At 42.2% G+C, this 14,576-nt stretch overlaps 1 protein-coding gene across 2 annotated transcripts in view; it reads right to left on the reverse strand.

Moving 5' to 3' along the window:
• nudcd1 (NudC domain containing 1) overlaps window positions 1-14,576 on the reverse strand; it is a 124,792-nt gene that overhangs the window by 50,573 nt on the left and 59,643 nt on the right. For both annotated transcript variants that reach the window (XM_043688747.1, XM_043688748.1), the window contains one exon: window positions 11,197-11,401. In XM_043688747.1, coding sequence (XP_043544682.1) covers window positions 11,197-11,401 — 205 coding nt within the window. The remainder of the gene's footprint in view (window positions 1-11,196; window positions 11,402-14,576) is intronic.

Here is a 14,576-nt window from a genome sequence, read left to right on the forward strand (position 1 = left end):
CCATGACTTTCCTACCTCCCTATCTTCTTTTCCACCTATCCACTCCACCCTCCTCCCTGACCTATCACCTACATCCCCTCCCCCATTCACCTATTGCACTCTATGCTACTTTATCCCCACCCCCACCCTCCTCTCATTTATCTCTCCACCCTTCAGGCTCTCTGCCTGTATTTCTGATGAAGGGCTTTTGCCCGAAACGTCGATTTTACTGTTCCTCGGATGCTGCCCGAATTGCTGTACTTTTCCAGCACCACTCTAATCTAGACTCTGGTTTCCAGCATCTGCAGTCATTGTTTTTACGTAGCTGAACTCGATGCTGCCCATGGTAAACTAATCCTGCTGACTGATTAGGTAGTTAAGTCTGGAGAAAGAACTGTAAAAATGTTCAGATCTGATGTCTGCAATTATCACTTTTCTTATGTCAAGGAATAGTGAGCTGTCAGACAATGTGGCTGCTTGAATTCAAGTTCCTTACAGACATCAAAACTAAAATGAGCTGAGCTGTAAACGGCAGGAAAAGGACAGATACTTAGCAGTGCCGAGAATGCATCGGAGGAAGTTAGCAAAGGAATTCAACAGGAGTTTCAGGAATTTGATGTGTCATAATTAGAATCCATAGAGAGTGGAACCAGGCCCTTCGGCCCAAAATGTCCACACTAACTCTCCGAAGAGTAACCCACCCGAAGCGACTCATTCCCCTACACTATATTTGCCCCGACTAATGCACCTAACCTACAAATCCCTATGACCTAACTTTGGACTGTGGGAGGAAACCGGAACACCTGGAGGAAACCCATGCAACACAGGAAGAATGTGCAAACTCCACATAGACATTCACCCAAGGTTGGAATCGAACCCGGGTCCCTGGCACTGAGGCAGCAGTGTTAACCACTGAGCCACCATACCACAACAAATAATTGTGTTTGTCTCAAATCTATTCTCACATGGAAACAGATCCTTCAGTCCAATTCGTCCATGCCGACCAGCTACCCAAACCCAATTTAGTCCCACCTGCCAGCACCTGACCCATATCCCTCCAAACCCATCCTATTCATGTACCCATCCAGATGCCTTTCAAAATGTTGCAATTGTTCTAGCCTCCACCACTTCCTCTGGCAGCTCATTCCATACATGTACCACCCTCTGTATGAAAAAACTGCCTCTTAGGTCTCTTTTATAGCTTTCCCCTCTCAAACTAAAACTCTAGTTCTGGACTGCCTCACTCCAAGGAAGAGACTTTGTCTATTTATCCTATAAATGCCCCTCACGATTTTATATACCTCTATAAGGTCACCCCTCAGCATCCTACACTCCAGGGAAAACAGCCCCGGCCTGTTCAGCCTCTCCCTATAGCTCAAATCCTTCAGTCCTGGCAACATCCTTGTAAATCTTTTCTGAACCCTATCAGGTTTCACAACATCCTTCCAATAGGAAGGAGACCAGAATTGCACACACTATTCCAACAGTGGCCTAACCAATGTCCTATACAGCTGTAACACGACCTCCCAACTCCTGTACTTAATACTCTCTCCAATAAAGGAAAGCATACCAAATGCCTTCCTCACTATCCTATCTACCTGCGATTCCACTTTCAAAGAGCTGTGAACCTGCACTCCAAGGTCTCTTTGTTCAGTAACACTCCCTAGGACCTTACCATTAAGTGTATACGTCCTGCTAAGACTTGCTTTCCCAAAATGCAGCACCTCACATTTATCTAAACTAAACTCCAACTGCCACTCCTCAACCCAGTGGCCCATCTGATCAAGATCCCGTTATAATCAGAGGTAACCTCCTTTGCTGTCCACTAAACCTCCAATTTTGGTGTCATCTGCAAACTTACTAACTATACTTCTTATGCTCACACCCAAATCATTAAATAAATGATGAAAAGTAGTGGACTTAGCACCGATCCTTGTAGCACTCCACTGGTCGCAGGCATCCAGTCTGAAAAACAACCCTGCACCCTCGCTTGCGGTCTTCTACCTTCGAGCCAGTTCTGTATCCAAATGGCTAGTTCTTCCTGTATTCCATGAGGTCTAACGTTGCTAACCAGTCTCTGATGAGGAACCTTGTCGAATGCATTACTGAAGACCATATAGATCACATCCATTACACTGCCCTCATCAATCCTCTTTGTTACTACTTCAAAAAAACTCAATCAAGTTTGTGAATCATGATTTCCCATGCACAAAGCCATGCTGACAATCCCTAATTAGTCCTTGTCTTTCCAAATACATGTACATCCTGGCCCTCAGGATTCCCTCCAACAATCTGCCCACCACTGATGTCAGGCTCACCGGTCTATAGCTCCCTGGCTTGTCCTTACTAGCTTTCTTAAGTAGTGGCACCATGTTAGCCAACCACCAGTCTTCCGGCACCTCACCTGTGACTATTGGTGATGTAAATATCTCAGCAAGCGGCCCAGCAATCACTTCTCTAGCTTCCCACAGAGTTCTCGGGTATACCTGATCAGGGCCTGAGGATTTATCCACTTTTATGCGTTTCAAGACATCCAGCACTTTCTCCTCTGTAGTATAGACATTTTTCAAGATGGCCTTTTCCACTGTAAATACCGATAAAAAATATTCATTTAGTATCTCCCCCATTTCCTGCTGCTCCACACGACGGCCACCTTGCTGATCTTCGAGGGGTCCTATTCTCTCCTAGTTACCCTTTTATCCTTAGTGTATTTATAAAAACTCTTTGGATTCTCCTTAACCCCATTTACCAAAGCTATCTCATGTCCCTTTTTTGCCCACCTGGTTTCCCTCTTAAGTATACTCTTACTTCCTTTATACTCTTCTAAGGATTCACTCGATCTATCCTGTCTATACCTGACATATGCTTCCTTCTTTTTCTTAACCAAACCCTCAATTTCTCTAGTCATCCAGCATTCCATATACCTACCAGCCTTCCCTTTCACCCTGACAGGAATGTACTGTCTCTGGACTCTCGTTATCTAATTTCTGAAGACTCCCCATTTTCCAGCCATCCCATTACCTGCAAACATCTGCCTCCAATCAGTTTTAGAAAGATCTTGCCCAATACTGTCAAAATTAGCCTCTCTCCAATTTAGAACATCAACTTTTAGATCCGGTCTATCCTTTTCCATCACTATTTTAAAACGAATAGAATTATGGTCGCTGGCCCCAAAGTGCTTCCCCCACTGACACCTCAGTCACTTGCCCTGCCTTATTTCCCAAGAGTAGGTCAAGCTTTGTGCCTTCTCTAGTAGGTACATCCACATACTGAATCAGAAAATTGTCTTGTACACAGTTAAATTCCTCTCCGTCTAAACCCTTAACGCTATGGCAGTCCTAGTCTATGTTTGCAAAGTTAAAATCCCCTACTATTCTTACAGATAACTAAGATCTTCTTACAAATTTGTTTCTCAATTTCCCTCTGACTATTAGGAGGTCTATAATATAATCCCATTAAAGTGATCATCCCTTTCTTATTTCTCAGTTCCACTCAAATAACTTCCCTGGATATATTTCCAGGAATATCCTCCCTCAGTCCAGATGTAATGCTATTCCTTATTAAAAATGCCACTCTCCTTCCTATCGCCTTTTTTCTGTCCTTCCTGAAACATTTGTACCCTGGAACATTAGGCTGCCAATCCTGTCCATCCCTGAGCTGGAACATTAGGCTGCCAATCCTGTCCATCCCTGAGCCACATTTCTGTAATTGCTATGATACCCCAGGCCCATGTTCCTAACCATGCCCTGAATTCATCTGCCTTCCCTGTTAGGCCCCTTGCATTGAAATAAATGTAGTTAAATTAATCAGTCCTACCTTGTTCTCTGCTTTGTCCCTGCCTGTCCTGACTGTTTGACTCTCATCTTTTCTGAACTGTACCAGGCTCAGATTGATCTCTCTCCTCACTATCGCCCTGGAGATGTCTACAAGTGAAATTAATGTCCTATTGAAGTCTTGAACAAAAACACTAATTGGGACTCTATGTATAATGACACCTTGGTATAATTTGATTGCTTTTGTTAACACTTTTACAAAGGTTTCCATCATAGAATCCTCAGTGTGAAAACAGGCCATTTAGCCCAACAAATCCACACTGATTCCCCGAAGAGCATCCCAGCCAGACCCATTCCCCTACCTATTTCTTTACATTTCTCCTGACAAATGCACCTAAGCTACACATCCCTGAACACTATGGGTAATTCAGCATGGCCAATTTGCTTACCTGCACATTTTTGGATTGTGGAAGGAAACCGGAGCACCTGGAGGAAACCCACACAGACACAGGGAGAATGTGTAAACTGCACACAGTCACCCGAGGCTGGAATCAAACCCGGGTCCCTGGCAGTGAGGCAGCAATGCTAACCACTGAGCCACCATGCAAGTTTTACCTTTCTTCCATACACTCATCGGATATACATGTTTCTAGCAAGACAAATATTGAGATTTAGAACGCTACGGTGAGCTGTCTTCTAGAGAATACACCTTAGTGGCTTGTTATGCCATTTCAGAGAACACAATATTAAATGACTGAGGGTCTGTAGTAAAAAATAGGCGAGACTTGGTAAGAACAGCAGATTTCCTGCCCTTCACAACACAAACACGTCAGCTGGAATTTTGATAATAATCCAGTTGTTAATTGCACGTTATTGATACTGCCTATTATTGCAAGCTTAGTTAATTACCTGAATTTAAATTACCCAATTGCAGTTGGTTCAGGTCTTTGCGTTACTAGTCCAGCAACAAAACCACTCGTTTAGTATAGCTCTTGTAAGAAACAGGACGTTATTCTAAAGGTCATAATTTATTAAAGGTAGAAACACTTCATAAAAATGGATTTTCATACCACAAGGTCGCCTCAGCAGAGGAACGGTTTTCATTGGTCTCCTTGGAAATATCAAGGTCTTATATCGCAAGTTTCCATGTTGACATTCCTAAGTTGTCGGATGGTGCATTCTGAGTTTCCTTTTTTATGCAAGTGTTGAGAAAGGGCTAGCAAATGAATTTCAGGTTAACAAACTTAAAAAGTGGCAGAGAGAAAATGAAAGAGGTTACCATCTTGACATCTTGGACACCCACGCTCCAATTCATGAGAATGTTTGAAACCATTGATTGATTCGATATAAAATAACAGCCCCTAGCAATAAAATATGTTCTTGTGGTTCTGTTCGCCGAGCTGGAAGTTTTTGTTGCAAACGTTTCGTCCCCTGGCTAGGCGACATCATCAGTGCTTGGGAGCCTCCTGCGAAGCGCTTCTTTGATGTTTCCTCCGGTGTTTATAGTGGTCTGTCCCTGCCATTTCCGGTTGTCAGTTTCAGCTGTCCGCTGTAGTGGTTGGTATATTGGGTCCAGGTCGATGTGTTTGTTGATGGAGTTTGTGGATGAATGCCATGCCTCTAGGAATTCCCTGGCTGTTCTCTGTCTGGCTTGCCCTATGATAGTAGTGTTGTCCCAGTCGAATTAAATGCCTAAAACTAGGGGGCATGCATTCAAGGTGAGAGGGGGAAAGCTCAAAGGAGATAGAATCATAAAATCCTTAACAGTGTGCAAACAGGCCATTTGGCCCAACAAGTCCAATCTGACCCTCCAAAGAGTAACCCACCCAGACCCTATTATTCTACATTTACCTCAGACTAATGCACCTAACTTACACATCCCTGAACACAATGGGCAATTTAGTACGGCTAATTGCCCTAACCTGCACATCTTTGGATTGTAGGAGGAAACCAGAGCACCCAGAGGAAAGTCACGCAGACACGGGGAGAATGTGCAAACTCCAGTCAGACAGTCACCCGAGGCTGGAATCAAACCCAGATCCTTGGTGCTGTGAGGCAGCAGTGCTAACCACTGAGCCAGAGAGTGGTAGGAGTCTGGAATGCACTGTTAGAGGTGGTGGTGGAGGCAGATAGGGCATTTAAGAAACTTTTACATCGGCACATGAATATGCAAGGAATGGAGGGATATGGACCAAGGGCAGGCAGAGGGAATTAGTTTAATTTGGCATTGTGTTCGGTGCAACATCATTGGCTGTACTGTTCTAGGTTCTATATTATATGGACGAGTTAGACCGAAGGGTCTGTTTCTATGCTGTATAACTCTATGACTCTAATATCCTTGAGCTCAGATTCAGCTTTCAGCCTTGAACTTATTAGTTTTTCTTTTATGTTTCTCCTCCATGCTCTCCCTGCATTGATATTAACTCTTCCTCCTTGCAGTCTCCGACACATTAATATCGTGTATGACACAATTTACTTGACCTCTTCAAATTCTAGCCTCCATATTACTTCCCCTCATATTGAGCTCTGCAGCCATTTCCCTCTCACTCAGACAGGTCCAGGGCTCCCTTGGTATGATGTAACTCAGTTGCCAGCATTTCCACATCCGGAGTCAGACGATTGTGGCTTTGAGTCCCCCTCCAATGAGCACATACGACATAATCCAGGCACGTATTAAAGTGGTGCATTGCAGGTGTTGTGCATGTCAGCGCTGTTATCTTTAGGATGAGATGCCCATCCCTCTCCTGGACCAACATCAACCACTACCTAAAGCAGGTGTTACTATCTCATTGTTGTTTTTGGGATCCTCCTGTGCATAGACTGACTGCCTTTCCCTCACTTGTGACTACACTTCTTGAATTGGTTGTTAAAGTGCCTTGGGATATCTTGAGGTCAAGAAGAGTGCACTACCAATGCAAGTCTTTTGTTTAAAATGTCAACAGGCCTGTAAATAAAACGTGATTCAAGCAGCAATACTTTGTCTTTGTAAGTCGCAACTTAGTCCCATGAGCTGACAGACAAAATTTATCACGGAGCATTGATTCCAGTAAATCTCCTTTGGAGATCTCATTTCACACAGGCTAAAGAGTGGAGCTTTTCTCAATCTAGTTAACAACTCCTGCAGTCAGCAGTGAACAGCTCTGCCTCTTGTCTCTGAGGTTATATAATCAGACCATGGAGTTATCAAAACCCATAGCCTCGGGCCAGCCTGATGAAGGAATTTGGCCGGAAACATTGACTTTACTGCTCCTGGATGTTATCTGACCTGCTGTGCTCTTCCAGCTTCACATCTATTAACTGAGATTTCATAAGGGATGACTTGACATGATTGAGGAGTGGTGCTGGTGAGTGGGTTTAGTTAAGGTGGTTTTTTTCCAGGGGTTGGTCAGCGTGAGAGGGGGCTGCTGTCCATATACTGTGAGCAGGGCAGTATTACAGGAGGACAGTGTAATACAACTGTAGATGTGTACTGCACATATAATCTTCAAAGTACTCTCCTGTTGTGATGGGCTTTGAATCTACAGAACCTAGGCCATTGCAGAAACAAACAGCCTGGGGCACTGGGAAATGCCCTTATTATGAGATGATCCCATTAAAACCAGGACGGTCTGATCTGTCTTTCCCTGCAGTCAACTGAGCCTCTTCTGTTGCAGTGGTACAGCTAAATTACTTCCAGCCAAATGCTACTGGCATCTTCATGTATGAGCTAACAGGATTCTTGACCACCGGACGGTGCTTTGGTTGCCACATCTTCCTTTTGGGTAGGGACCTATAGGGACTGTTTGGTCAACTGGTAGAGAGAAACCACCTGGTGGTCTAAAAACATTATAGCTTTTCTGTTTATTGCATTATAGTAACCAGGTACCAGTGAGTTAGTGGGATAGATATTGTTACAGAGGCTGGGGAGGGGGAGCGGGGGGGGTACCTAGATGGTAGGTCTTAAAACCTTCAAGATAAAGAGCTCTTCTGCCTTTCCCCATCTAAGTCCTTAGGACATCGGCATTTATACATGCCAGCATTAACCCTTTCAGAAGCATTACCAACATTCCCCTGCATGCATTGTTCCCTATCATTAACACTTGTACATTCATACGTGTACAGTAGTTACATTTCCTCCGACTCCATCTCCCCTCAGTGGCTAACTTCACAAATTCAGGCAGTCTGGAAGTCTCTCAATTCTTCCAAAGCACGTTCTCCTCACACTTGGAAGGCTGGTAGGTCTTTGGTCTGGGGGCTGCTGACTTTGGTTCTGCTCTTGACTGTGTGGGGTCGTTAAGTCCTTTTGTCTCTTGACTTTTCATATCTTGCATCGTTAATCTCTTGGATGTCTTCCATGGAGGACCTTGTTTCTGCAGTAAAAGGCAATTAAAATAACATAAGGGAACTTTTCATTTGATGAATTTCTTTCGAAGAAGACAGATGTTCAGTTGAAATGGACATTTTCTTGCTGGCAGTTTCATTATTCCAAATCTGTGGAAATAGGTTGACCCACCTCTATGGTACCTTCCATGGAATCATATGCAGCCCATTATCTGGGCAAATAAATCTGCTGGTCAATCTGTGCTAATATATGCAGACTCTGTTACACTACTATCATAGGGCAAGCCAGACAGAGAACAGCCAGGGAATTCCTAGAGGCATGGCATTCATCCACAAACTCCATCAACAAACACATCGACCTGGACCCAATATACCAACCACTACAGCGGACAGCTGAAACTGACAACCGGAAGCGGCAGGGACAGACCACTATAAACACCGGAGGAAACATCAAAGAAGCGCTTCGCAGGAGCCTCCCAAGCACTGTTGATGTCGCCTAGCCAGGGGACGAATCGTTTGCAACAAAAACTTCCAGCTCGGCGAACAGAACCACAACAACGAGCACCCGAGCTACAAATCTTCACACAAACTTTGAATAAAATATGTATAAGTGACTTCTTTAGATGGCAGGACTTGTCAGATACCTACCTTCCTGAGATGGAAGATGGGCCAGGAAAGATGGAAAAAATGAAGAGAAAAATGTCGAAAAAAGTGCGGTGCTAGAAAAGCACAGCAGGTCAAGCAGCATCCAAGGAGCAGAAGAGTCAACGTTTCAGGCATAACCCCCTTCATCAGGAATGTGAGGGGGCAGAGGGAGAGAAGGGGGCTGAGAGATAAATAGTAGAGAGGGTGGGGCCAGGGGAAGGTAACTTTGAAGGCAATAGATGCAGGTGGGGGATGATAGTGATAGGTCAGTGGGGAGAGTGGAGTGAATAGGTAGGAAGAAAGAAAGATGGACAGGTGGGACAGTTCAGGACAGCATTGCAAAGTTGGAGGATTGGATCTGGGATGGGCGGGGCAGGATGGAAGTAAGAGGGAGATAGAGGGAGATGAGGAAAGAGGGAGGAAGACCAAGGGATTTTATTCTTTTTATCAATTTTGGTTTGAAGTTGTGAATTGAAAACTGAGTGGAAAATGACCTTTTGATTGTGGGCAGCAGCTTGCATCAAAAAAAAAGAAAGAATGAAACGAGCTGTGGTTTGTCTGAGAGACCAGGCCTGGATTAATTGGATCTTGATCAAAAGGTTCTACAGATGCTTCGACACCAGGGGAGAGCAGTACATTTAAACAGGTAGCAGATGAGCAGAACATTTAAGCAGATAGCACATGTTGGCCAGTACCTGAGAACTGGTTCAGCAAGTCCAGGAGGGACCTTATGCTCCAGCAAATGGTAGGTGTTGAATGGTAACTGGAACCAATGGAGAGATGGTCAGTCTGACATGGAGAGGCCAGAGTTTCGAACTGGGTTTTGGACTGTTTTCCAGAAAGAGGAGTTTGGCAGTTGATAGCATAAACATTTGAATGCTCCTTGCCTAATCTCCCATCATCTACTAATGGAATTTCAGAGAATAGAAACTAAATTAGAAGGATCACCGACTTCCTCTAAAGGAACTGAAATGGTGACCCTGATTGTTGATTGAATTTTTGAAGTTGTCAATCATCTTTGTCTTTGGAACAATGCATCATGAAAACCACGCAAGTAACCTGGCTTTTTTTTTAAAGATTAGATTAGATTACTTAGAGTGTGGAAATAGGCCCTTCAGCCCAACAAGTCTACACCAACCCTCCAAAGAGCAACCCACCCAGACCCACTCCCCCACATTTACTCCTTCACCTAACACTAGGGGCAATTTAGAATCGCCAATTCACCTAACCTGCACATTTTTGGGCTGTGGGAGGAAACCCACGCAGACATGGGGAGAATGTGCAAACTCCACACACAGTTGCCTGAGACAAGAATTGAATCCAGGTCTCTGTCGCTGTGAGGCAGCATTGCTAACCACTGTGCTATCCACTTTAATTTATCCCTTAACTGTATTTACTTGCTTGTCTCTCTTGTGTGAAAACAGGTTATTGGGTTTAAACATGGGTAGCAATTTGATTGCTTTGTTTAATTTTGCTCTGCTAAGGTTACTGTATTGTTAATAAATTGCCAAGTTACAAATCGATGTAAACAATATATATTTGCAGAGTCTGGGATTGGATATTCAAAAGTCTGATTAGGAACCAGCTGGAGTCAACTTTGAGGGTCTTGGATAGTTTTAATTTTACTGTGTCGCGAATACAGAAGTAAAAAGGCTAACTTGATTGACTGTCGCCATGAGGTAACAGCGCCAACTATCCATTTGTTTTCTGGTATCAGTGAACAACACAACTATCACAAGTTGTATATTTTCCTGTCTATTTAGCTAAAGTATCATATCTAATCCATTACTTCTTAACAATCACAAACAAACCACCTCAAATACATGTGCAATGAGTTGACTGCCTCTCTCAGGTACCTGTAGCTCATGAATCCAAATTCTCATATCCTAAAGTACTTTTATTTCCTTCTTTGAAGCACTTAATGCAGGGGAATCTATTTGTAACTACATAAGTCTTTTAAAAAAGGGGTCTTGAAATAAGGTCTACTCTAATTGGATATCTGTACTTCTGGTTTCTATTGCTTGATAGTTAACACAACCAGATTGATGATGACATGGGACTAAATACAGTTGCACTTTGAAAAAGCTAACACAGGCATAACGAGCTTCGTTCTGTGGAGAGGTGTCTATACAGCCCAGGAAGATGTCATTCAGCCCACTGTCTCAGTTAGCTTTACTTACCTGCATTTTCTTCATTTCACTGCAAATTTCTCTTTATGATTCTCTTTGAAAGTTATTACCGAATGTACTTGCACCACCCTTTCAGGAAGTAGATTTTCAATCACAATAACATGTTGCATAATATAATTCTCATCTATGTCTGTCTTCTTATTTAGCAAACACCTTTGTTTACTGGCCTTCTTGTCAATGAAGACAGTTTATTTTTAGCTACTCTATCAAAACACCTCATGGCCCACTTTTTCCCAGTTACTATTGCAGTATGTTGTAATCATGAAGATAGAGAATGGAAAAGTACTTGCCTATTGCCATTAATTGTCCATTTGCTGAGGCCATGGTCAACTGAAGAGTACAAATTGCCCTCTATGATAGCAGCTTCTCCTTTTATTCCAACTTGCAAATGACCTGCTGACAACTGGAAGTCTATGTTCTGTTTTGTGGTGTTATCTGGTAGTTGAATGTTTACTGTAAGATCTTCATCTGTCTGCTGCCAATAATATACCGGTTCTGTGAAATTAAAATCCATTTCTCACCATTACTAACTGAAATAAAACACCACCAGCTACCTCCCCTATTCTCTTCCCACTCTCATAACCATATAGCCTTTTCTTTGTGGATTACTGTGGAATAAAATTAAAAAAGGTAGCAAATGTTTCATGAATCTAATATTTTAGGATAATAAAATGTCACTTTGCTGTACAGTGCTCCATATAAATATTCTGAAACACTGTACATACAGATCACTTTTTACTCAAAGCTTTTTTCTAATTACAAACGATAATTAAGAGAACATTGCTGAATTTTAAATTTATATAGGTTTGGTCAGCCCAAATTATGACAAATAAATTCTAGAGTATAACACCGAATATCTGTCTTTGCAACACTAATATGCTTCAATACTGCAACGCTTTTAGTTTAGTCTGAACCTCTGCAAGCATGCAAGGTGCTTAAAATCAATCGAAGCTTCACAGGAAATCTTTTCTCATGATTCATTTCCCAGAAGATTCTGTACATTTTAAAACTTCATTAAGGATATTATTTTTTGTTTCATAAAAAAGTTTAATTTCAGCAACTTATTATGCAATTAAACAATCTACTCTGCTTAAATCTTAAAATATTAAAGACAATACATTAGGTAAACAAACAGATTAACTAAGAATCATGAGGGAACAATACCAGTGTTCATCCAGTGTTACAACCAAAAATTTAAGCCAGTTATAGAATGGAAAACATCCACAGCCAAATTACTGTACAATTAATGAGTCATAAATAGTGTAACAGTTCTTCTATAACGCGATGATTGTGTTCTAATGCAACCCCGCATTATAAAAAAACACTTTAGAAACAGCACAATGCATTACAGCCAACACGTTTTAAAAGTTTGTACTGTAGAAACAGCATTCCCAATTCTTCAAGCGAATTAGTGTTGACGAAATGTGTATTAAAACAGAAACTTGCTGTTTTGTCAAGTTTAGTGGATGTAATAAAGCCCGTAACCAAATACATCACAAAGCACTTCCAAAACGTGTACATGAGTTTCTCTTAAATCAACCCCTCAAAAGACCCAAAAAATAAATTAGAGAAATCAAGATAAAAGTCATCAACCCTTGAGATTAATTCTGCTCTGCTCTCCAGAAACATTAAATAACCTAAGCAATTATGGCAGATTTCTTTCTTTCAGATATCCAGCATTTACAGTATTTTACCTTTCACAGATATTTTACCTTTTAAAATGTAAAAGGTATTTTACATATATTTTACCTTAATACAACCAAAACTAAACTGCCAAATTTGAAACGGTCATCCATATTTAAACATTTAAACCACTTTTTTAATAAAACTGCATACACAAACATTATATATAGGATTACAGAATTGTGACATTGTAGAAGCTCATTGTGTTTTGAAAGATTTTGCAAGGTATTTTGAACAACAAAAACAACTTGCTTCCCTCAAAAGGCTAAGTGGACTCTCAAAATGAGACTCACTTGTTGTAGGTATAAGCCAAGCTCTACCTGGGGTTTGCTTATGTCAGCGATCAGTCTTTGAAATCCTCAAAACCAATTGTTAAAGGATTAAGAGAGGGGTAACTGTCAGATTTTATATTATTCAAATCATCATTTAAATTGCATTCATGACGTTCAGGAAGTATTTGACAGAGTGACACCAAACAGCCCAAGGAAAGCTCAGTTCAAGTCAAGGTGGAACGTCTCCACTGTTGGAGTCATAATTTGAACAATACAAGTTGTCAATAATCTTAGTTCCTGCAGCACAACTTCCTCAGGATAACACCCAAGCCTGAACTAAGAGAAAAAAAAGACTTCATCCTCACAGATCAACCTGTTGCAGATACATCAGTTCATGACAGTATCGGCAAGAATGACTGGAGCAGAGCACTTGTGGAAACAAAGTCCTGTCCTTTCAGGATACCATGCATCATTTTGTGTGGCAATCCCATCATACTAAATAGGTGACATCGAACTAAAGCAATAGAATTGTACTCAAACATTTTGCAATATTATGGCCCTGCTTTTCCCCCACTCTACCTTACTATCAAAGGAGGGAATCAATCCTGGTTTGATGATGAGTGCAAGAGGGAATGCCAGGAACAGCACTAGGCACATATAACATTGAGGTGTCAACCTGATAAAGCGTCAACACAGAACTACAGTGTCAGCAGCTCGTAAAAAAAACAATGCTAAGCAATTCCACAATCAACAGATCTGATCTAGGCTTTACAGTCCTACCATATCCAGTCGTAAATGGTGGTGGACAATTAAATAACACACTGGCCAATAAGCCTACCTTGAATGAAGGGACAGCCCAGCACAGACCAAAGATAAAGTTGAAGCATGTCATAGAGTTGTACAGCATGGAAACAGACCCTTCTGTCCAACCTGTCCATGCCAACCAGATTTCCCAACCCAATCTCGTCCCACCTGCCAGCACCCGGCCCATACCCCTCTAAACCCTTCCTATTCATATACCCATCCAAATGCCTTTTAAATGTTGCAATTGTACCAGCCTCCACCACTTCCTCTGGCAGCTCATTCCATACACGCACTACACTCTGCATGAAAAAATTGCCCTTTAGGTCCCTTTCATATCTTTCCCCTCTCACCCTAAACCTATACCCTCTAGTTTTGGACTCCCCCACCGCAGGGAAAAGAATTTGCCTATTTACCCTATCCATGCCCCTCATAATGTTGTAAACCTCTATAAGGTCACCCCTCAGCCTCTGACGCTCCACAGAAAACACCCCCAGCCTGTTCAGTCTCTCCCTATAGCTCAAATCCTCCAACCTGGCAACATCCTTGTAAATCTTTTCTGAACCCTTTCAAGTTTCACAACGCAGCATTCCAAAAGTGGCCGAACCAATATCATGTACAGCCGCGACATGACTGCCCAACTCCTATACTCAATGCTCTGACCAATAAAAGAAAGCAGACCAAACACCACCTTCACTATCCTTTCTACCTGTGACTCCACTTTCAAGGAGGTATGAACCTCCTTGAAAGCGTTTGGTATGCTTTCTTTTATTGGTCAGAGCATTGAGTATAGGAGTTGGGCAGTCATGTCGCAGCTGTACATGTCAACATTTGTGGTGTAAAATTATGTCCCAATACATGTGTGAATCATAATGTAACACATGTATTGGGCCAAGCAATGGAATGTGGTGAAA

This window comes from Chiloscyllium plagiosum, chromosome 4, assembly GCF_004010195.1.
Source record: "Chiloscyllium plagiosum isolate BGI_BamShark_2017 chromosome 4, ASM401019v2, whole genome shotgun sequence".
Taxonomy (NCBI): domain Eukaryota; kingdom Metazoa; phylum Chordata; class Chondrichthyes; order Orectolobiformes; family Hemiscylliidae; genus Chiloscyllium; species Chiloscyllium plagiosum.